Raw genomic sequence first — 25345 nt, 5'->3', positions numbered from 1 at the left:
ATGGCAGCGGACACCAGAAATGGGCTTCACATTGTACACTTTCACCACTAGGCTACCCCACCGCCCCACCCAGTAATGAAATCCCTACAACAATCATTGGTTGCTGGAGACCAGATCTAACCCTGAATTAGCACAGGGCAAACATCTTATGACAAACCAGTCATATATGCAAAACACTTATACCTATAACTCCCGCCTTTCTATTCAGTAATTTAGCATGAAAATATTCATTTATATGAATTGATCACAAAAGACATAAAACCACAAGACTTGGACATTTAACTGGCAACTGCTCCACTCACTGTGGTTTCGTCCCAAAAAGCTAATAAGCATCATACTTACTGCTAAATAAATTACTGCGTAGACTAGAGGACCCATTGTGGTTGTTGGACGTCGTTCCCCAGCTGCTGTTTTTCGACAGAAGGCCTGCAGCTCCCAACATCTTGTCAAACTCCTCATCTTCATTGCGGTCCTTTTTCTTCTTCTTTTCCTTCTTCTTCTTTTTCTTCTTCTCTTTCTTCACCTTTTTACTCCCTGACTTCTTCTTGGTCCCCCCGTTTCAACCACGGGTCTGTGGACAAGAGACAAAGCATTAAGAACTGCTGACTAAACAGTTCCAAGATAAAAATCTTCTACAGTACAATACAGCTAATAGATTCTGAAACTCAGTTAATTTTATCATAAAGTTTCTATTTCCACTAGAGCAACCTCTGGTTACACAAGTTGTGTGTCATGAATAGATTCATACCAGTCAATACACAAGATGAGGTACAAGTAGCTGACAGTGTCAGACTTGATTGGGACTATCTTACTGGTGTCTATGAAAGTACATCCTTGTGATTTTATTCTCTTTGATTGGCATATTATTCATATAAATGAAGGAACAAATAACTTTTTTTATTTTAGCAACAGGTTTGTAAAGTCCAACTTGATTTTTTTAAGCAGTTACCTTGATTTTTTAAGCCCACCCTCCCCGAGGAACTCGAGGCTTAAACCTCCCTTTTGAGACTAAGTCCAGATTGTTTTCCATGGAAACTCCATGGTGGGATCTGATCCTCACATATCTGCCAAGTTTTGCTGAAAGATATTAAGAAGTTTTCGAAGTTGTGTCTCATGAAAACTAAGTCCAATCCTCCCTTTTTAGACTAAGTCTGAATCGTTTCCATGGAAACCAAGAAAACAATAAAACACGAAAGTCTGTAAATAGCAAAGGCAAAGGTTCTGTTTGATATATCTATCAATTTTGTTGAAAAAATATTAAACGCTTTTTAGAGTTATGCTCGAAACAAAATGATTATGGACGGACCACTTTGTGCTGCTATATCCTGTGTGTGTGTGTGTGTGTTGTGTGTTTGTTTTTTTAAAAATATGGCTAAGAGCTTTGACTGACAGATGAGTTCTCTAATTCATATAGTTTTAACAAAAGTTGTTGCGTTGTAGAGGTAACTTGTACACCACCAAATACAGGATTATTAGTAGTGAGTGAGTGTAGTTTTACGCCGCTTTTAGCAATATTCCAGCAACATCACAACAGGGGACACCACATTGTACCTATGTGGGGAATCAAACTTGGGTCGTCAGCATGACGAGTGAATGCTTTAACCACTAGGCTACCCCGCCACCCAGGACCAGTAAGGAGGAAGAGGTTTGATTACTTAGAGTAACACTTTCACACTGAATCCAATGTTCAAAACGATTAGTAAAGAAACAATCCCAATTTCGAACATACTGATTTTTCCCCAATTTGCCTACTGAGGCACATAGTCAAACCCTGTAGAACTTACCATCATCACTATCGGACCCACTCCCGAAGGGGTTGATATTGTCATCTCCGCTCTCAGAGTCAGAATCGGAGAAGCTGCTGAGGCTGAGGTCAAAGTCACTTTGCTCCTTGCCCGAGTCACCTGAGTCACTTGAACTGTCAATATCGCTGTCATTGCGGGGCTTCTTGGCATTGTTGTTGTTGACCTGTATCTGTTGTCATACAACATTTACACATTATCTTGTAAACTTACGATCTACAATTTACATGAAGTATCAAGTTGAATTCTGAACATGAACTAAAAATTCCTGCTTTTTTATTCAAAACAAGTATCTGTTCTATTCTTTAAAAATCCCAATCTGCAGTACTCATCTCATTAAATCAGATGTAAGTGCTTCTTTTCCGAAAGGAAAACAGACTTCACATGTAAAGGGACATCTGAGGATGTCACATGTAAAGGGACATCTGAGGATGTCCCTCTACATGTGAAGTCTGTACAAACTCTGTAAACTTCGACCAACCAATAACAAAGATTAGACACTGGCAAATCAGAAAGAAGTACAAGATTCACAGCACTCGTTTCAAAACAGTAACTTCCATTCCTCACTTTGAAAAATATTTTCAAAGGAAAACTGTGGGATGTCAAACAGATGCCAGAGATTGTATGGCAGCATTTCAAACTGGCAATGAAACTTGAAAGGCTCTTCCGTTTCAAATGTCCATCTCATTAAAGTGATCAAAAGACAATGTTTAACATTTAGACTGACTGAGTATGGTTTAACGCTGCTTTTAGCAATATTCCAGCAATATCATGGCAGGGGACACCAGAAATGGGCTTCACATATTGTACCCATGTGGAGAATTGAACCCAGGCCTTCAGCGTGACGAGCGGACACTTTAACCACTAGGCTACCCCACCGCCCCTTTAACATTTAGAAACAGCATGTAACTGTTGTTCCAAATACCCCAAGTTAACCTGTTTGAACTTATAAGATTAGAGGGCACAGCAGACTTCTGTAATTCTCGTAAGCAATGCTTTATTTGGTCAGATGAAAGTTTTTTCAGACATGACCTGTACTGAAATGTCCTAAGAGTTTTGTGTAGCAGAAGTGAGAACAAAGATCTAATGTCATTGAGACACATATTCACAAATGCAGAACAAAAAACTTTGAGGGTCTTTTATTCTTCCTCTCAAATATTTTAGCAAATTCAGGAATATTAAAAATCCTCTAAAAAAATGTCTACCAGGAATTCTGGAGACCGATGCACATTATTCTTAACTATTCAAATAAAATATCTTACCCTTCTTTCTCTTGTTGCTGTTGAAGAATCCATTGGTTCTGTTGTTGGAATGTCCACCGAGGTTAAACATGTCAAATGTTTTCCTTCGGTCTGAGCAAGGGAAGTGTTTCTCCACCAGAGTCTGTATCACACCTCTAACAACAAAACATGGGGATTTAAAGTCATACAAGTGAAAAGGCAGAGTATTTTTCTTACTGAAATAGCATTGAAAGTTGAAAGTACCTTAAAAAGTGTGTTGACAGAATGAAAAGGGTCATGTCCAAGATTGTGTCCCTCATACAGCCAGATCGAATGCATGCACGAGGGTAAGCTTGTCAGAGTGCTGATTTATGCCCCGCTACATTGTTAGGCCAGAGAAACATGCCACAATTTACCATGGATACCCAGATACCCCGCTCAAACACAGTATTCAACCCCACCAGTCTTTGATTCATTCTGTGAATGCCAAGCAGGCAGCTTCACAACAAGAACAATCTTTTAACATTTTGGAATGACACAGGCAGGAGGTCTAACAATAAGCATCTGTTCTTAGACACTCTAAGCACTACACCATTCATCTGACAGATGAGCGAGTATGGTTTAACGCCGCTTTTAGCAATATTCCAGCAATATCATGGTGGGTGACACCAGAATAGGCTTCACACATTGTACCCATGTGGGGAATCAAACCGGGTCCCCTGGCGTAACGATCTGACAGACGAAGCTTTGGCAACTCCCAGACATTTTCTTCACAATATACAGAAGAATTCATAACAATTGAAATATGGATTTCAACGACATTCCAGCATTTGCCGACCAAACCAACAACAAGTTCCAACTATCAGCAAGCAAAGGATGAGTAAAGGAAAACATGAGATTCTGTGACATGGCACACTTACTTGGCTGTGGAGACAAAGTCATTGAGTTCACCCCCCATCTCCTCCAACTGTTCTAGTGTCCGTGCCTCTCCTGTTGACTGGAGGCCGATCACAACACACTGAAACAAGGACATCATTGCAACGTGAGCACAGTTGCTTCCAGTCATCTTTTCTAAGCTTGACCACATGCCATTCACATTGGCCCCTTCAACCACAGCCCAATATCCTAACCCTGTTATACCACATACTACTTGGCCCCTTCAACCACAGCCCAGTTCCCTACCCCTGCTAGACCAGTTACCACTATGCCCCTCCCGGCCACTCACCTTGCCCCCTTTGACAGCCTCTCGAGCCAGCTGCACACAGTGAGCACACTTGGAGGAGATACACAGGTACTTGAAGAAGCGCTGGTGAGCGGACCAGAACTGCCCCCACATGCTCTTTCTCATCCTCTGTTCTGCATCAATCAAGTCTGCAGCTTGCTGGAACTTCTCACGGGCATCCACCCACTGCAACACAGGAGTCATGACTTTCCTATACACATACTAGCAGTGTAGTTATTGGTTACGTAACTATTCATGTCAATAATTAATCTGTGTGTTATGAGTTGGGGTGAATAGTGATTTGAACAGTATTTCAATAACATTACAGAACGTCATCTTGATGTGTGAGCAAAGCTGACTGACTGAGTTTGGTTTTACGCCGCTTTTAGCAATATTCCAGCAACATCATGGGGACACCAGAAATGGGCTTCACACATTGTACCCATGTGGGGATTTGAACCCGGGTCTTTGGCGTGACGAGCCAACGCTTTAACCATTAGGCTACCCTACCGCCCGTGTGAGCAAAGACCACAGTAATGCAGGTCAATTAAATTATTAATGTAACTCCAACATGCATACTTGTGCTGAATACCAAGGACCTAAGCAGATACAAGACTAAATATTATGGATGTCAACTTCTTGTTTATTCTATACACGTTTCTAGGCTTTTCCTTGCCCTTTCATCAGATGACGAAGCCCAGAAAAGTGGAAAAGCCTAGAAACGTTGTGTATAGAATAAACAAGAAGTTGACATCCATAATATTTTGTCATATACTTGAATACCAACTTCTATATGCCTCTCAAGGACCTAAGCTGAGGCTAGAACAACTTTTAGCAGATCCTGGACTGCCAAGGGACACAACCCATAGTCACATAACAAAGGCCTGACAACACATACATTAGAGACTTACAGATACTGGTAGGTTCCTTTATGGAAGTACATACATCAGAAACATAAGAAATAAGGTGTCCCAGTCCACCCAGCTGTGAATGGGTACCTCGTTAGGATGAGAAAGCCACTATAACTCGGTGCGCCTAGTGGCTGCAAGAGTTGTTTACTCCCCAGGGAGTTGAGATTGATAACGCGATGTGCCGTTGAGATTGACATCCTATGATTGAGGGAAAAAATACCAGAGCCTTGAGCATGCACTAGAGCGTGGATATGTGCACTATATAAATATCCTATAATCCTATAATAATTAAAGGATTTCCCAGACCTGGTACATGTTAATTAGCCAATACTTTGCTAAAAGTGCACAAATGATGAAAACAATCCAATGTTTATTGATTTATAGTTTACCAGCTTGACAGACTTGTTGTAGATTTCCACAAAGTCAGCAGCAAGTGGAATCTCTTCAATCTTGAAGGAAACGCCTTTGAAACTCAGCTGCCTGGCTATATACATTCCACGTAGCTTCATATCCATGGCAACCAGTTCCATGGCACCAACACCTCTGTAACACAACAATGTTTGTGATATCAACACAGTCATGTTGTTCCAAATAATCCATTTCATTGTTGACTGCTTGGCGTTGGTTTCACACCAAGCAATCCATAACTAAAACCTGTGACCGACATTCTTCCAGTCATAGAAGATGGTAATATAAGAATGAGAAAAGACAAGTATCAATAGCTATTTTAAAATCTTTTTTGAACAAGTCATAGAAGTTTAGACTGACTCACTATCAGAACACCAGAAATGGGCTTCACGCATTGTACCCATTTAACCACTAGGTTTCTGCCTATCTATGATGCCGAATTTCAGTAGATTCTAAGTCAGCCAAAGAAATATTTTATTCAGGGGAATTCCAAAACTACCCAAAAGGCGCCAGTACACCTCAGACCCGCTACCCCATAATATAATAAAGAAGTTGTTATCCATAAAGCAGCATACATTTCTAATAACAGTCGATGTTCAGTACATTTTCCAGCACCTACCTTCGTTCAACTGCCTGGATGAAGTCCGGGAACTCCTTGAAAGGTGTGCCTGGTCCCCACAAGCCTAACCTGGTCATATAGGCCATGTTCTTTGGTTCCGAAGCTCCTGTGGCACTGGCGTAGATAACGCGAGCCATGGGCAGTCTGTTCTGTAGCTCCAGCACCGTCTGGCCTGTCTTTGTGGGTTTGCTGGATCCCACGGGGCACAGATTCTTTGCTCGATGACACTCATCAAATACAATCTCCACAGTCAAGGAAAATGCTACTCAGAGAAACAGAACTGTTTGACACTGAAAATGACATATCTAGATGGACTTGTGCAGATCTACGTGGGAAGGGAAGTCAACTTGGGGCCTATCTATAGGGAGATGGGGAGATTTAGAGTTGAACGGCTGATTATTGAGGGGAGGGACATATTTTAAGGGATTAGGGCACAAAAAGAGGGGGTTGGGTACATTTCAAAGGGAAGTGGCAAATCCTGGGGAGGAGGGGGTATCTAGAGGTGGGGAGTTAACAGGACATTTATGGGCGATGTGAAAATATCAAGGTCAATATTTGGTTTAATTTACAGGCAGTACTTTTTGACAATATAGTGATGTATTTGATGAGAATGGATCAATTTGGTATTATTTATTGTTATGATTCCACCAAAACAGTAATGGCAGTGATTCGGCACAAACATAGGAATGTACATGTAAGCACTAAGACAAGGATACAAGTCCATCAAAGTCTTTGCCACACCACTTGAGGAGCTGCTTCAAGCGTGTTCGGTACTTGCTACTGGACTGGCTCTCGCCAATCAGTGATGAGTATGTGGAGAATACCACGCCCTTCTTCACACTTCCATTCTCTTTGGAAGTTATCTTGGCATATTTGAACTGAAATTAGATCAAACATTGATTTTAATATGAGTTAAGTGAGTTAATACTTAACGTCACATTGACAATATTTCAGCCATATCATGAGGATTGTAATATAAACTATTGTGATGTTACCAAAATACCTAGTGTTTCAAATGAACAACAAGAAGACAAAGTCATCAATATCCCCCGCAATGGCAAAATACTCTTCATGATTATGTCTACGAGTTATGATTATGTCAAATATTTAGGTGTGTATATAGAAAAGTGGAAGGAGAGCATTGAAAGGTTTTTAAAGTTCTACTCCAGAAAGGAGCTCTATCACCAATTTCAGACTAAGTCAAACTTGTTGCCATGGAAAAGCCAAAAATATTTTATTCAGAATTCCAAAAGTACCAAAAGGCACCAGAACACCACCAGACCAATCTATGTGCCAAGTTTGGTGAAGAAATAGTGAACGGTTTTAGAGTTCTGCTCCGGAAAAGAGGACTACCACCAATAAGTCGAACTTGTTGCCATGGAAACGCCAAAAAAGTTTTATTCAGAATTCCAAAACTGTCAAAAGGCACCAGTACACCACCAGATCAATGTATGTGCCAAGTTTGGTGAAGAAATATTGAACACTTTAAGAGTTCTGCTCCGGAAGAGACAAATGTGCGCTGACGGACGCACGCACGGACGGAGTCCATTTTAATACCCCCAGAAAAACGCGTTGCAGGGGATAATAATATACTGGTTGCAGTGAGTTGGTGCGTTTAGTTTTACTCTGCTTTTAGCAATATTCCAGCAATGGGACTTCAGAAATGTACCCTGAAGAACACATTGTACCCATGTGAAGAGCAAAACGCAGTAACCACTAGGCTACCCCACCGCCCATAAACAGCTTGCAATAAATATACCTTCATTAGGACAGACAGAACAATGAAAATCAGTGGTGAATAGTTTAAGGAGCAATCCAAAGAGTCAGGGTTTGGTGACATACGACACAATCCTCGTATCAGCGAGTTAGATGTGGCTAGAACGCTAGAAGTGGGAGGAAAGTCTGAAGTGATGCAGGTCTCTGATGGTTACTATTCTGTGAATCCCAGACATGAGTGAGCAGGGTTTTACATGACGCGTGATTCCTGCGTATTTAACGCAACAATTTTGTAAACGACTTTCAAAATATTATCATACGAGTCAAGCTTGACGCAAGTTTTATGGGTGGCCCTCACAATTCAGTTCAATAAAATCGATTTGATAAGCAAAAAATGATATTATTGTTCGATGATAGTTTGACTTTTACAGAGCTGTCAGATTATTCCAGAGAACTCAGAGGAGACAGTAATCCTGGCTGTGTGAATTGAACAATGCTGTAGTTTCATTTGGTGGTGTGAAAGTAATATTACAATTTTCATGACTCCCAAATATTGAAAATGACTTCCCCAAAAAATATTGTGAGTCACCATGACTCCCATTTTTAAAAATCTGTGCAAAACCCGGAGTAAGGTGTACAAAACCGCCAATATTGCCAGCATGAACCCTTCAAATCAACGGTAATAGGTAACAGGGAAGGAGGCACCTCGCAGAAGACAGAATTTCAAGCAGAAAGTACACATGTGAATTCTATGAGAGTTAATCTTCTTAGAAGATTAAACAAGAAGACAAAGTCATCAATATCCCCCGCAACAGCAAAATACTCTTTATGAATATGTCTACTAGTTATGAATATGTTAAAGGTTTTGGAGTGTATACAGCAAAGTGGAAGGAGAGTATTGAAAGGTTTTTAAGATCTGCTCCAGAAAGGAGCACTACCAACAAATTCAGTTGAAGCCTAACTTGTTGCCATGGAAATGCAACAAGATGACATCCTCATAGTCACAACCTAAGTCGTGTTTCCATGGAAACCACAAAAAATAAAATTCATATCTGGGTCTAACCCCCAAAAGGCACATGTAGGGATCATGCTTGATACGTGTACCAAGTTTGATGAAGCTAGCATGGATAGTTTGGAAGATCTGCTCCGGACAAGATGACATTCTCATAGTCACAGCCTAAGTCATCAGGGGTGGAAATAACCCATTGCCCGACGTCCAAGTCCAGTGTCTTTTTCTGTCGGGCAAGCAAATTTGTATATCACACTGTACCGGTGTCCACTTGACTTTCCAATGTTAATTATGTTGTTTATTTTAAAAAAATCAACAAGAAAGCATCCGGTATAGTGGAAAAATTATCAGGGAAAGTGATTTTACATGTGCCACTGTTCCGGAGTACACTAGCGATTTTAAAGTTATTTCCGGCCCTGGTCATGTTTCCATGGAAACCGCAAAAAATAAAATTCATATCTGGGTCTAACCCCCAAAAGGCACATCTAGGGATCATGGTTGACATGTATGTGTACCAAGTTTGCTTAAGCTATCACAAATAGTTTAGGAGATATGCTTCGGACAAAGTGTGACGGACACACGGACGGAACTCGTTTCTATATCCACCGCAACTTATCTGAACTAAAGAAAACCTAGGAACAAACTTTGTTCAAAACCAGGATTTGAACACACTGTTCACAGCATTATGGCATGGGTTCCTGTTCTGGCCAAGAATACAGCAGAGGAAGCTCACTTGTCTCGCATGCTATCTTTCATTCTCCCTCCTATCGAACCTTATGTTTGAGAGTGACAATCAAGCACGTCATCTTCCCTGACTCACCTTATTGAGAGAGTGGACATCAATTTTCCCAGCCCCAATATCCCTCAGATCTCTTTCAGCATCAACTTTCAGATCATTGGAAACACTCAACCTGAAAACACATTGGATTATTTAGTTGTCACGCTGATGCAAGAAATCTTGTAAGTCTTTAATCTTAAACTCTACATGTCATGGTTTACTGTGTGACTGATATTATAGGATGTGAGGTGAAATGGACTTTAACATTGTACTTCAGAATATTTCGCTCATATGACAACGTGCATGCGTGTGTATGTGTGGCTGCTTGTACTAGACCAGACTGCTATCTCACTGAGATACCATGCCGTAGTAAGGCAGGAATACCCCACTCAGACACATTAAACTGCCTCCGAGCCAACCAGTCCTTGCTGTCTCCACTAATGCCGAGCGCCAGGCAGGGACCAACAAATACCATATTTTAATGTCTTTTGGTATGATGCGGCCGGGGATCGAACCCGCGACCTTCCGCTCCCCGGGCAGAAGCCCTAATTACTACACCACGGAGGCGGTCTCTAGCAGGTAGTGAGTAAGTAAGTAAATAAACAACTTCGTGGATAAAAACCTCAAGCAATAAACCAGACGCAGTCCAGCATAAGGTTGTATGTTTTGTTCTCTTGTGGTTTACAATATCAGAACAAGAATGGGTCCATAATTCAAGTTTCTTTGCAGGAAATGGACTTAAATTAGCTTCAAATCAAAGTCTATTTCAAATATTATTCCAGCAAACCGATCTGAAATTAACTGAAAACCACAATATTAACAGTTACCATAATTATGCAGATGCCACAGTGATGAAGCCGTATTAACCTAAGTGATTGAGTGAGTATGGTTTTACGCCGCTTTTAGCAATATTCCAGTAATATCACGGCGGAGGACACCAGAAATGGGCTTTACACATTGTACCCATGTGGGTAATCGAACCCAGGTCTTCGGCGTGACGAGCGAACCCATTTACCACTAGGCTACCCCACCGCCCTGTATTAACCTGAGGAGATGAGAAGCATATTTCATTACCAGAGTGCTCTCTTCCTCCCCTGAAGATAGTTCTCATAGATGATACCAGCAATCGTCCTGCCTTTACCGACACCAGCACCATCACCTGCAACAGTTGAAGCATGTCAGCAACGTGACTTACTGATGAATCATCACTAATTTACAGGTCATGTTCTATACAGATAGTTCACTCAGTCAGTGACTTTAGCCAACATGAAATAGTGCTTTAAAGTTAGCTTCAATAATCTGAATAGGCAAATCTGAGTAAATGACTAATAGGCAAAATAAATTCTCTAACCAATTTTATTCGATGATTGCTTGTTGGTAATGAACCAATTATCAATTGTGAGATTTCAACCAATTCCCAACACTAATTTTGAATCTGGGTGAATACAAATTCTAACATTTTACATCAGCAGTAATAACTCCTGGTTATTAATTTCAAACACACCCAACATATTGAGACTCCTCCAGTCTGCTCTAACCTACCTATGAGAAAGCCAGCACGTTCACCACTTGGCAGGACTGTCTGATGTCTCTGACTGGAGTATACAATGGCCTCCAGCTGCAGAGCGGACAACTGACAATTATCCATCACAGACTCGGGTATACACAGCTTGTAGTGGATATCGGGAGGCTCCACACTTGCCATGGAGCTTGTTTCCACCACAGCGTCAGGATGCTTCTCGCCAAGCTTTACTGTAACATACATTGTGATGGTCGTATGAACACTGAAGTAGACAATTGTCACAATACAGTCAAACCTTATTTGCTCCGACACCACAATTCGATGTTGTCCAAGCATCATCATTACCACTCAGGGTTTTACCCTGCCCTACAAAGCCAGGGGCCCAGAGGATCCCTTATTACCAATTTCAAGGGCCATCGAAAAGCATATGAGCACCCTGAGAGTGAGCAAGTTCAATTTACGCCGCACTCAGCAATATTCCAGCTATATGGCAGCGGTCTGTAAATAATCGAGTCAAAACCAGACACTCCAGGGATCAACAGCATGAACATTGATCTACGCAATTGGGATACGATAACATGTGTCAACCCAGTCAGTAAGCCTGACCACCCGATCCCGTTAGTTGCCTCTTATGACAAGCATGCTTTACTAAGATCAATTCTAACCCGGACCTTCATGGGTCAAGCGCCCTGTGAAGTTATCAGATAGTGTAGTATACTCATTATGTAATGATAAGATGTAACCATTATGTTTATAACAATGTTAGTTGAGAATTTAGTGCAGTTACTATTATTTTGTTTCCTATTGGACACAATGCATATTTTCTCTACATCAGTTCCATATCTGTGCATACTGGATGCACATTTCTGCAACGTGTAAATTTCGGTTAGTTCTGCTTGATAATACTGCATTTTCATTCATTGTTTTTAAGATTTACAGAAGCTAGCAGTTGATCATTAATAACATGCACCTATATGACTGAATTTTGCCAACAATCAGACATAGGTGGAAATAACCCATATGACAGGCAAGCAAAAGTGTATATCACACTGTACAGTTGACTTTCAATGTTAATTATGTTATTTATTTAAAAATCAACAAGATACGGCCGGTGAGTGGAAAATTATCAGGGCAAGTGATTTTTACATGTGCCCTAAGCGAGTACACTAGCAATTTTAAAGTTATTTCCACCCCTGATCAGGCGTTAATAGCCTGAGCAATCATACACAGTCAGATGCAATGATCATCTCCCCAAGCCTTTGACCGGATACATTAAGTCATCTCTTTACCTACTTCAGAGTAGTGCTTATAACAAGTGAAACTGTCTCACCCCAAATGCTGGTTTGTTTCATGAGGAGACTGAAAAACTTGGTGAATAAAACAGTTTCATCTCCTACTCACATTTTTCCGGCATGTACTCGAAGTAGGTCTCTGCATGACCCAACTCTTCTACTTCCTCTTCCACTTCCTCCTCCTCAAGGGCTGTTGGAGTACGCATGATTGTCTGACTGTGTTGTCGATGGACCTGAAACACATCCCACAATTACCGCTGGCCAAGTGATTTCTCATCATCTGATCCATCCTTGCATGGCTGAATCAGAGAACTTGTTGAAATGTCACAAAATGTTACAATGTAGATTTAAGCATGAAAGCCTTTTCATGTTCATGTCCTTCTGTCAATAAAATGGAAATCACCTCTGGAAAGTAATAGTGAGTGAGTGAGATTAGTTTTAAGCTGCTTTTAGCAATATTCTAGCAATATCATGGCGGGGGACACCAGAAATGGGCTTCACACATTGTACCCTTGTGGTGAATCAAACCCGGGTCTTCGTCGTGACAAGCTAACCCTGTAACCACTAGGCTACCCCACTGCCCCTTTAAAGCAATAACATTTGTTCTAAGATGCTTTTATCAGAATGAAGATGCAAAGCCGACAATACTTTATCAGCCATTCGATAATGTGCACTTTTGCATTACGTCACAATGTACTGGTGACTCCGCCACTAGTCTGCCCCTCGTAATCGCCATTCTAGTCTGTGACTGCCCTCTAGTCTGCCCCTCGTAATCGAACACTTTTGCATTACGTCACAATGTACTGGCGTCACTGCGCCATTCTAGTCTGCCCCTCAAATGCCCCTCGAACACTTTTGCATTACGTCACAATGTAACCAACGCCATTCCAGTCGATGCATGTCAGTTGTCATCGCCATTCTAGTCTGCCCCTCCTACAGCAAACTACTCCGTAGCATTCTACCCTAACACTTTTACATTAGTCTTGGATTTGCAGTTGCTTCACATTACGTCGGCTAACATCACTTGGTGGAAACATTACGTTTATGTTAATGTTGTCCTGGTGGAAACATTATGTTTATGTTGTCCTCGTGCTTTAACTATAATAGTTCAGGGCGAAAGTGTGCTTTATTACACTATACATGGTGGTAGAGTGAACTGTATTTCTTAATGATAAGTACAAATACCATAAATATCTGGGGGCAAACAAAACCTAACATCAGCTTTGTGAATCATCAGAATGCAAACATGCAAATGTCAGGTTACTACATATGATCATTCAATACTTCTATTCCAACAAACAAATATATAGTTTAAAACATAGGAGTATGTACGTTTTCTGTCTCTATATCCACAGACTGCCTCCGTGGTGTAGTGGTTAGAGCATCCGCCCGGAGAGTGGAAGGTCGCGGGTTCGATCCCCGACTGCTTCATACCAAAAGACGTTAAAATATGGTACTTGTTGGTCCCTGCCTGGCGCTCGGCATTAATGGGTACAGCAAGGACAGGTGTCTGAGTGTGGTATTCATGCATCACTGCGGCAGGGTATCTCAGTGGGCTAGCACTATAAAACCAGCTTCAGTCTGGGCTAGTACAGGCAGCCGCACATACACATACACACGCATGCACGTCGTCATATGAGCGAAATATTCTCAAGCACGACGTTAAACCCAATTTCACCTCACCTCACCTCTATATCCACAACAGTGTCCTGTACATCGTGAAACACAGTTTTCCACATACCTGCATTCCAGCCATTGTTTTCAGCCGGACATCTTCTTGAGACCACAGCCTTGAGAGATCCTTATTGGAAAGACTAGTTTTGATGGCATTAATGTTATTACCATTAACAAGTGACGTAGCAACGTTGCTTGGAACCGTAGAAGTAACTGAGCGATTTCCTTGTAAACTGTTCAACAAAGATGTCTGAGCGGAAGTCATGGTTGAGCCAGGTAACAGCTTCCCTCCTGACATCCCCACTTTGCTGACCACCTGTATTGGTGAACTAGTCCGCATCACCTGTCCATTCACAGTTGAAATAGAGTTCATATTCTTATTACTACTTGCTACAATGATCTTTGGACTGTTTGCATTGGTAGCTTGTGGAGTGAGGGTGATGGTTTGCCTGCTCCCCACGTTGCCTCCGGACCCCATGCGGGTGATGGTGATGACCCGGGGCTGGTTGGGTGACACCCCTTGCACCAGGGAGCGTGTAATGCTGCTGGGGAGGGAGGAGAGTGGGGAGGAGGAAGAGTTTAATAATGAACTTGGAACACGGATGATCTTTGGTGCATGTACTGTAGGACTTTGCCCATGGACTGTATTGGCTCGTAACAGAGACTGTGGAACACCTGCCAGTACCTGCAACATTGCATCATAATAAATCAATTCCTTATTTCTAAATCAATATGATCTTTCGATTCAGAGCGAAAATCCCTGCTCATAATTTGTACCGTTAACCAAATTTCCTGTTTACTGCATCATGGACACAAACAACACACACTAAAACAGATTGAATAAATGGTATTTTTTAGCATGCTAATCACCATTCTTTCCAAGACACTTAAACCTAACTACCATGATCGGTTTACCATCATTTATTAATCGCAATCGGGCCCATGCTGTGCCTGTTTACCACCAACATACTCAGTTTTGACCTACCATGCACCGAGAGATTAGAGCATTTTCATGACCCTAGCTCCTAAAGCATGAGCATAATTATAGTGACCCATGTCTTATTTTGTAGAGAAATCTATTAGCTTGAAATGCGTGCATAGTTTTAATGGGGGTTTTACAGAGAGAATTGTTGCATTCATCCTGGAATGAAAGTGGTTGTGTAGACACTGCTCCATCCATTTCGTTTTACAGTGCTAAAATCCCGTCAGTGACAATATATATACCGTGATGCCAGCAACTATTTTCCAGAGAGATCCCTACAGTCCAGTTGAGACAAAATGATACCGATGAATTGGAATCTAACACAAAATAAACATAAAAGAATAAAACCAACGCAGACTGCAATAAAAACAACTGACCAACTCCAAAATTTTTCTTTGCATAATTTGTGTCATAAAAATAAAAAAGTTGTTTAAGTAACTGTCATCATTTATTTGTGTGCTTTCCCAGTTTGTTACAAGGGCGCAGTTGCAACTAAAGGAAAAGTGTGAAAAGCGAGACGCACGTGCGTTAACGGGTTCTCAACAAATGTTTGAACTGGCGAGATGACACATACCCCAACTGCATAGGCAGTGCGCTGTATGTACTTAGTAAATGCATAGTCCCCCTGTCGTTTTCATCCTTGAAGAAATCATAGACTTTGTAAATTATAGACTTTACATCTGGAGAAAATTTCATTTTCTCTCACTTTGTCAATCAGCAGTAATCACATGTCTCTGACGTCACTAATACACGTGCATCTCGCTTTTTGCGCTGTTCCTTTAGTTGCCACTGCGCCCTTGTAACAAACTGTGAAAGCGCACAAATAAATGACAGTTTATTAAACAACTTTTTTATTTTTGTGACACAAATTATGCAATTTTTTCTCGAGTTTTTATGTTGTTTTTATTGCAGGCCGAGCTGGTTTATTCTTTTATGTCTACTTGTTTTTGTGTTAGATTGCAATTCATCGGTATCATTTTGTCTCAAACGGACTGTAGTTTCTAAATGAAATTCTGCCTAATTGTACAATATGTTGTCAGTGTTAAAAATTCCTAAAATGAAATGGAAACATCAGATCATGATAACGAGGCCAGTCTTGGGAGGGAATTTAACATGATATAAAATGGGAATTTTTAGTCTTATCATCAAGTTATAGTCTACGTCCTGCAGGGTATATTTCTGCACACTGACAACAGAAAAGTAGCACAAGAGAGGAGACGATCTATGATGGTCCTACACAGTTCTCATACAGATGAAACAGGACCTGGGTGACTTACTGGACTGGGTGTGTTCCTCGGTTTGATATGTGAAGAGGCTGCAGACAGCTGGCCCATGGCCTGGTTGAACAGATCAGCCTGGTTCACGTCACCATGTTTGCTGTTCGGTGTTCCATTTACCAGAGGGGAATCAGGAAATCCCTGCAAAAATGAAAACTACCTTAACAACCCTTTCCGCAATGAATTTTCCACTGATACGATTCATCATCATCATCATCATCATCATCAATATTAATAACATCTCTGTAAAATCCCATTTTAATTCTTTACTTACTAACATAATTTTGAATAGAATTACTCTCAACAGTAATGTAGCTTGTATCATAAATCTTCAAATTCAATGTGAATGCTTAACATGTGTAATTCATGACCAACTCATAAAAATAATGCTGAAGCACTGTAGCTCACCTGGATATGTTGTCAGCAGTATAAAATATCAACAAAAATAGCCATTCCAGAAGGGCTGCTGTAGGTTCGACATTAAAATCTAGTTACAACAAAACATGCCATCATAAAGACAAACATGACAGCCATATTGAATATCTGATCTGAACCCCTCGATAAATCATGGTGTCATCGACTGGAACCAACATTGGTTAAGTGATTGGTATATTGGTCAAGTGATTTCTGTAAGGATCATATTTAAAAACCAAGCTGGACACCAGCGAGGAAGACCACTTTACTGGACTTTTGATCAGGTGGGCTAACAGAAGAATAGATGGATTGACAGGTAAGATCGAGTGTGGGAATTTAGTTTTATGCCGCTTTTAGCCATGTTCCAGCAATATTACGGCAAGGAACACAAGAAATAGGCTTCACATCTTGTACCCATGTGGGAAATCGAACCCTGGTCATTGGCGTGACGAGCAAACGCTTTAACCACTAGGCTACCCCACCGCCCCGACAGTTAAGAGCATCATGCTAGCCAGTGAATCATGGCTGGTGGGGTATATTTAAAATGGAATCAGTTCTGTAGCATGTTTAGCACATACTGTTGAACCATAACCTTGACTATACCACAAGAGTCAATCTCATTGACATTTGAAATCACCCAATTCTGATCAACGATACGTAAAAAACATAAGGATAACAATTCCTAACAATTTACCGCTAATACCCTTACTTGACAGAATACCTTTCTGCATGTAGATGCAATGGCTTAGAGAAAACTGTTCAGCACATTCAGTGACCTTGACACACAACTTGGCCCTGTCAAAGTTTCATTAAGTAACAGTTTAACCTTTAGCCTGCTGAATTAATTTCAGCATAAGGCCTTGCAAAGAGGGTGGGTGATTTCAAACAGTCGGTGTGTAATTAATTAAGGGACAACTGAAAAAATATTTGGCACATTAATACTAGACAGAAAAATGAACATTATTATCTACAAAATATCATAATAATTTCAAACATACAGAGGTTAATGACATGGCAAACATAAATAATGTAAATTTTCCTGAATTTACCTGAATTACTTGTTTGACAGTGGAATGCGTTTCATATAAGGAATCTGAATAAATCGTTAAATTAGTGCAAACCGATTTCATAATCGTATTTCCGATATCTCATAATTATCTGACTTCAAATTCTTATATTTTTATCGGCAATTATCAGCTAGACGACAAATTAAAAAACATTTCTGAAATAGTCGTAAACAAATCGTTATTTCGATGTCATCACATATTTTATTCAAATGGCACTATTACGTTTATTCCACCATGTCATGTCATGAAAACTGCAGGATAAAATACATGATTTATGAATATTCATGAGTCCTAATTTCAAGTGTTATGGTTCATTATTTTCAACACAAACCCACAGAAAAACAGTGTTGCACCGTGTTACACGTACGAAAAACAAACATGGGGCGTTTCGTCCGACCCATTCATAAAATATTGCTATTTTGATAAGAACAAAGCTTACAGGAATTACAGTGCACTCTGTCAAACTCGGACTGTCTTTCTCGGATTGCTGTATAAACAGGACTGAACTCATGGTCCCGACGTACTCCTTCTTTGTTGTCATAATAAAAAAGTTCGGTATCTCGGACTCTCATTTTTTCGGATTTCGGACCAAAGTGTCAGCCCGATAAGGTAGTTACATGTAAAAACATTGCTATATAATTCGGACTGAGCAGGAAGTCCGCTTGGCCAATAAACCTTGAATAAACATTCCGTCGATTGGTTTGTGTATTTTGTCTTATTTACTTAGCAGGAAGTCCGCTTGGCCAAGACCGCGTAGTCTAGCAGTGAACATTTATTTACCTTTGATGCGACTAACACCAATTGTAAACTATAATTGAGCCGATCATGTCAACTCAGTGTCAATGTCACTATGCATTTAAGATGCCATCAGACACAGTGTGATATCAATCAGTTGTAAGAAGCGATTTTATTGGATAAAGATTGGTTTCTAATGACGCTTTTAAGCCACAGTCTGCTATATAAGGGTCGTGATTGGTCAAAATCAGACACATGACCTAAGGCAGCCAATCATATTACTGCAATGGATACCATCCTAAATGAAAATGAAAACTTTTAGATTTAGACAAAAGTTTTGGGTAAAATAATGCTATTCTGAACATATTAAGTAAGAAATTGCTACCTATCGTAAATTATGGAGCGTATTAGGACTTATCGTGCTAGGCTATGACCTGTGACAAAAATGCTTCATGTATATATTTTCGCATTGAACATCGTGTCCGAAGCGTGAAGATTGAGGCGGCGAGAGCCGAGATGTCACTTGTTAGTGACTTGACTTACATTACATGATCGCACAAAAAGATGGAAATAGTAATTTTATATGTACGTTTGACAACTTTTATGAATGTTGTTGATTTCATTCATTAGTTTATTCAATTTATTTCATGAATTCCTCGAAACATCGTTACTTTGCTCTTTGACAATGTTATTGTGGACCCGCTGCCGAAGCAGGTGTCCGAGAATCGTTGTTTTCAATAACATTGCGAAAAATAGTTTATAATTTTAATTCTGCTGATAATAGGGAGATAACTTCATTAAAATCAGTGTACTTCGGACTACTGTATAATTCGGACTTTTTAGTCGGTCCCAAGCTGGTCCGAATTAGACAGAGTGCACTGTACATGTATAAGCCCTGGTGAAAGTTGAAGTATTTCTTATTCTACAAGTGTTTCATTTATCATTTTCAGTTTAATATGACCAGAGAGAAACGAAAATTAAGATCACGAAATCTAACTGCTTTTCTGGTAAGTGCAAAGGTCACCGGATGTGATGTCACAGACAGGGGTTGTCTGGTAAAAATCTTTAGTTATTGAATACTAACAGTAAATTTGTAGATATTTCGTCTGGCAAACCCAAATTTAACACAAATCACTATTTAGAATAATTAATCATAGCTCATAAGAAAAAAACATTGTGTTTTTGACTATATAATTGGCATATCACGAAACCAGTTTGACCTTGTATGCTCCCGTGACCCGGAAACAGTAGTCGATCAACAAGTTTCTCAGTATCTTATATTTGAACATTTGTTGATACAGTCATCCCTCCAATAACGCTCTTCACGATAACGCTGGATTCGGTTAAACCGCAGGGTTACAACTTTAAACATTTTCATATATTTTCATATGTTAATTGTTATTAATATTATTAGTATTTTTCCCTCCCAAATGGTCATGGGTAAAGACACTATGGATCTATCAATGCATTAGCAAAGTGTAAGCAACAAATTTTCAATTACTGTCTTTTAGTGATGTGGAAAAAAAATAATTGGATCTATCAAAGGATGGCACAATTTTTTCGGTATCACGATGCATGTGGAGTTGTTTGTTTACCGCCGTTGCCATGATCGTTCCTATTTCATCCAATCGGTGATGTAACATTGAGATTGTTTTTGTTTATAACTAATTAAACCGAAAGTTACTAATTTTCAGAAAATATGAAACTACAGTGTCTTCTCTTCCTCAAAGAAGAAAAATATTGATCAAATTTTGAAAAAAATATTTCATTATGAAGAAAATATTAGACGTAATGTGCACAAAGTCAACAATTGCCGTTATTTGTGGCTGTGTGAGGAGAAATTTGGCAAACAAATTTTTATTTCGCAGGCATTTCGTTTTAAGGTACATAAACTAATCGAAGATTATATAGTTAGAAAGCTCAGAATTGATGCATTCCATACATAATTCAAATGACACGTAAATCCGACTTGTTGAATAATTATTGCAAGTTTTATTTGGGGATGTCATTATGCTGCTGTCCTGTCGAATGGGTTCGACAGTAGCATTTAGAGGATTAAAGAGACATTAGAGCCTTGTACTAAGATTGCATTGTACTTGATACAAATCATAAAAGCTCCTAGTTGTGCAAGTGAACTCACCGTATTTTGCAAACTGCCATAGTCACTTGTAGATGGCACTGAGGATTCACAGCTCAAATCTGCCAAATCATTTCCAGTAATACCAGACTCATCCAATGCAGCCGACAACAGGTCAAAAGAGTCCTGGAAACAAATAAGTCTTAGAATCAGAGTAAATCCTAATATGCCAAACAGTTTTATTATGACCTTTAACTTCAGGATTTCAAAACTTGTTTAAGATCAGATCCTATTTACCATGTTTGTCCAGTGTTCGCAGTGAGGTGATATTGGGTTTAACGCCGTGCTTGAGAATATTTCGCTCATATGACGACGTGCATGCATGTGTATGTGCGGCTGCTTGTACTAGCCCAGACTGAAGCTGGTTTTATATTGCTAGCCCACTGAGATACCATGCCGCAGTGAAGCATGAATATCCCACTCAGACACATTATACTGACTCCGAGCCGACCAGTCCTTGTTGTACCCATTAATGACGAGCGCCAGGCAAGGACCAACAAGTACCATATTTGGTACAAGGCGGTAGGGGATCAAACCCGCGACCTTCCTCTCTCTGGGCAGACGCTCTAACCACTACACCACGGAGGCGGTTGTTCGCAGTAGGTAAAAAGGCTTTGCGTTCCCAAAACGCATTGCCCCAAGAATTTTGCGTGTTCATGCACCGCAGGTGTATGTCTGAGCCAGAAAGCTGCGAGGTTTCTAGTTGGGTGGGTGGGGCCCGTAAAATTTTGAAATTTACACGTCATTTCCTTGCATGTTGTCATTATTTGCAAGTCAAATTTGCTAAGAGAAACTTTGTATTATTTTTTATGTTTCATTGAGCAAAATACGTTTCTCGGTTACTTGTTCCCAGAACACAAAATGCTTTGCGTGCAGAACATGCTGGTTTTGTTGTTAACGCAAACACTGTTGTCAGATAGTTAATGTTCGAGTGCATCATGAAAATAATCATACTCAAGTCATGTCATCAGCCACTGTGGCTGAGCGGGTTAGGCGGCTGACTGAGGGTGTGGGTTCGAATCACGGATGGTATTCAACCCAACAAAAGTACTATAATCTGTACTTTAACGAGAAAGTGTACTCACAAATGATACTTGTATTACATTTGACCACTTTCTAAATGGCATTGTCTACTCATGTCATCAGGTTAAAAAGACATGCAACTGGGGAAGCCAGCATGATGGGAACTAATTTTAATCTGAAATTAGTTAGTGAATTGTGGTCTGGTTCAAGCTTACTGTGCTTACATTTACACTGCATCATGCATGCATGTGTAATATGTTGCTGCTCGTACTGGTCTAGACCGTTGCATGTTTTACACTGCTAGTGCTAGTCCCCGGAGCATAAATAGAATTGTATACAGACCCTACGATAAGTTTACATGTACATCCAAACAAATGTGGGACCTGCACAAATACTTCAAGCTATCAGTGGAATACATCTTGCTACCTACACATAACAGTGCATCCTAGCATATCTAAGGGAAACAATTCTGTACCAGAATATAACACGGGCTAGTTTGGCAAAGGTGTTACACATACAATAATATTCCACTCAGTCATAGTGGGTGCATCGGTTCATTCGACATTGGCTTTGGACTGGCAGATATTCTGGGTCAAACAAGTCAAAGCAACCCGAATTCCCGCTTTACATAGCGGTAATATTGGCTCTCTTGCTGGTGCTAACCTTAACAATTGCACTATTAACGTTGTTGATGGACCAAAACCGAACACTGACATGGTTTGGCATGTTGCAGGCTATGGTCTTGTCAAAGGCCAGGGTCGAATATCGTCACTTTCTGTTGTGACGTCACTTGAATTGTTCGATGACGTAATTGCATACGGGCAGTCAACCTCGTCAGAAGTTGGTTTTGAGTAAACTCAGTCAAATTCCTTCATTGTTTCCTTTTTCTTTTCAACACAAATTCCATGTATTTTAGCAATAATAACGGTAATGCTATTTTTGAGGGCATTATCATTTGCAGAAGCCCTAGGTTTTTTCCAACTGCCCTCCTTCGTCGGGCAGTTAATGGAAGACCTCAGGCTTCTGCAAATGATAATGCCCTCAAAAATAGCATTACCCTTATATTGTTATACTGCTGTTTTCATTTTTCAGCATATTGCTGGATTTGTTTATTACATAAACGTTAAATTATGAACATTCCAAAGTCATTTCCATGTCTTTGCAATGTTTCTTTTCTGTGAATTTCAGACTGAGACCGACCCGTGAAGATCCAGGGTAGAATAGGTCTTCAGCAACCCATGCTTGCCACAAAAGGCGACTATGCTTGTCGTAAGAGGCGACTTACAGGACCGGGTGGTCAGGCTCGCTGATTTGGTTGACACATGTCATCGGTTCCCAATTGCGCACTGCGATGCTCATGCTGTTGATCACTGGATTGTCTGGTCCAGACTTGATTATTTACAGATAGCTGCCATATAGCTGGAATATTGCTGAGTGCGGCGTAAAACTAAACTCACTCACTCAGACCACAGCATTACAGTGGTCCAAAAAGAGAGGTGAGGTGAAATTGGCTTTAACGTCGTGTTTGAGAATATTTCGCTCATATCACGACGTGCATGCGTGTGTATGTGCGGCTACTTGTAGTAGCCCAGACTGAAGCTGGTTTTATAGTGCTAGCCCACTGAGATACCATGCCGCAGTGAAGCATGAATATCCCACTCAGACACATTATACTGACTCCGAGACGACCAGTCCTTGTTGTACCCATTATTGCCAAGAGCCATCCAAAAAGAGAGACAGGATCAGATAAGACAAAACAGCACATATAATCATATTCAGTAAATAAAGTGTGTGATTGAACAGAACATCTCCACCATGTCTACAATGATAAATATTTTCTATACCTTACGCATCAAACTTTAGAAACTTGTCAAAACCAATCAAAATTCCCTCTGTCTCAGCTAAGTGTCCAAACACATTATAAATCGAAATATGCTGAAATTGATTATGGCACCCTGAATGGCAAGGTTCACACAATGTAGTAATTGTAGAGTGAATGTTGTGTACATATATCATCCAAGCCTGTGACTAAAGAAATAGCTAAAAACATAAACAATGATCCAAGCCCTCAGGGTACAACATCTACAAGCTAAGGCCAGAGGTTACAATCTGTAACCACCTGATCTCCAGTTTAGTTGGCCCATACACTAAGCATGGGCACCTGACCTATTCTGTTCCAGACACCTCACAGAAGTAGCCTCAAGGTTTCAAAGTAAATTGAATGTTATCTGATGGGAGATCAGCAACATTCCAGCTGTATCACCTAGACATGAAAACACATGGACCAAGCTAAACAGTGCCTGAAAACATGAGCAGTGTCTCAAGCTACAAAGGTATAACAACAAGCTATAAGGTATGAACGTATCATGGGACATTCAGTCAAGTCACAGATCCTCTGTTACATTTCAGACAACACTCATGTATTTCAACTAGTTCCGTTCTATATATTTCTTATTATAGGAATATACATTACATTCAGTTTGACTTCCTGGTAACAGACTGTGTTCTAAAAATGAAAGCAGCTCCCTTAATATTTTGCTTAGTCATGTGAGATTTGCACTGATTTAGTTAAATTATGCATTCCAGTAAATTAAGTTGCATAATAAGCAGCCGAAAATTGAAGCTAATGGTTCATCACTTAATAGACATAAATGGATGACAAATCCGATCAAGGTTTAGTCCCTAATGGTTCTTCCTGGATATTAATACCAAAATAAGGTGACACAAAAAACACAATGATATTCTCTTATTGAATCAACCTTCGAAGTTACTATCTGTCATTCAGTAAGAACTGTAGCATCAACAAATAATCAACAATGATGGGAAACACATCATAAAAGATAAGGACAGGCTTTGAAATTCCGAAAGTTAAAAAAAATGTTTCTATTTTGCTTATTGTTCATCTATATGATTTATCCGTTTGAAAAATGCCCCCGTTTAATAAAAATCTTGCTTAGAATGGAAAAACGTTTGTTAAATACTGACACTTCAAAAATAAAGGTGAAACGAAGGATTATCCATGTCAAACAAAACACATTATTTGCCATCAGCAATACAGTGTGTCGTGACTATAGTGTGGTGGTAAACGTGAGTTTACTTCCTCCCTTTAAGATCCAAATTTATGGCACATAAACGAGTTTCGTAGTGTTATTTTCATTAAAATAGTTCAGTTGTAAACTAAATATTTCTATTTAGTCGATGTTGACCGAATACAGGGCTTACATTTGCTTCTGTTGCCATAATATTTTCACAGCAAATTACGACACCTCTTCGGCAACATTACTCGTCCCTTGCTTAATTACCCACAATGCATTTCAAACTACCTTCCAAAAACTGTATACTGTTAATCACAATATTTTTGCTTTTTCAAGTTATAGGAGTTACAAAAGAATTTAATAGTATTGTAAAAGCTGGTTGATAGTACGGTCATCTGCGTGTCATATGATTATTGAATGTTTTACCCAAATTAAATGTGACTAAAAGCGGGTGACTATTTATAGCAGTTCTACGTCAAGAAGCTAGTATAACTAAGTCAAC

General features: G+C 40.0%; 1 protein-coding gene across 1 annotated transcript in view; it reads right to left on the bottom strand.

Moving 5' to 3' along the window:
* The window catches only part of LOC124276624 (protein strawberry notch homolog 1-like), a 43065-nt gene extending 17957 nt beyond the window's left edge, over nt 1–25108 (bottom strand). The window contains 17 exon segments of the mRNA XM_046712276.1: nt 343–553; nt 555–571; nt 1785–1972; nt 3064–3198; nt 3943–4040; nt 4248–4430; nt 5545–5698; nt 6183–6424; nt 6899–7060; nt 9728–9818; nt 10760–10844; nt 11228–11437; nt 12609–12732; nt 14241–14858; nt 16433–16573; nt 20789–20911; nt 25031–25108. Coding sequence (XP_046568232.1) covers nt 343–553; nt 555–571; nt 1785–1972; nt 3064–3198; nt 3943–4040; nt 4248–4430; nt 5545–5698; nt 6183–6424; nt 6899–7060; nt 9728–9818; nt 10760–10844; nt 11228–11437; nt 12609–12732; nt 14241–14858; nt 16433–16573; nt 20789–20911; nt 25031–25048 — 2800 coding nt within the window. The 5' untranslated portion in view covers nt 25049–25108.
* Nucleotides 25109–25345: the final 237 nt, after the last annotated feature.

Source organism: Haliotis rubra, unplaced genomic scaffold, assembly GCF_003918875.1.
Source record: "Haliotis rubra isolate DU_JTF1 unplaced genomic scaffold, ASM391887v1 Scf210, whole genome shotgun sequence".
NCBI classification, from domain to species: Eukaryota; Metazoa; Mollusca; class Gastropoda; order Lepetellida; family Haliotidae; genus Haliotis; species Haliotis rubra.
Note: the sequence above shows the minus strand (reverse complement) of the source record. Positions and strands in the feature narration are given on the sequence as shown.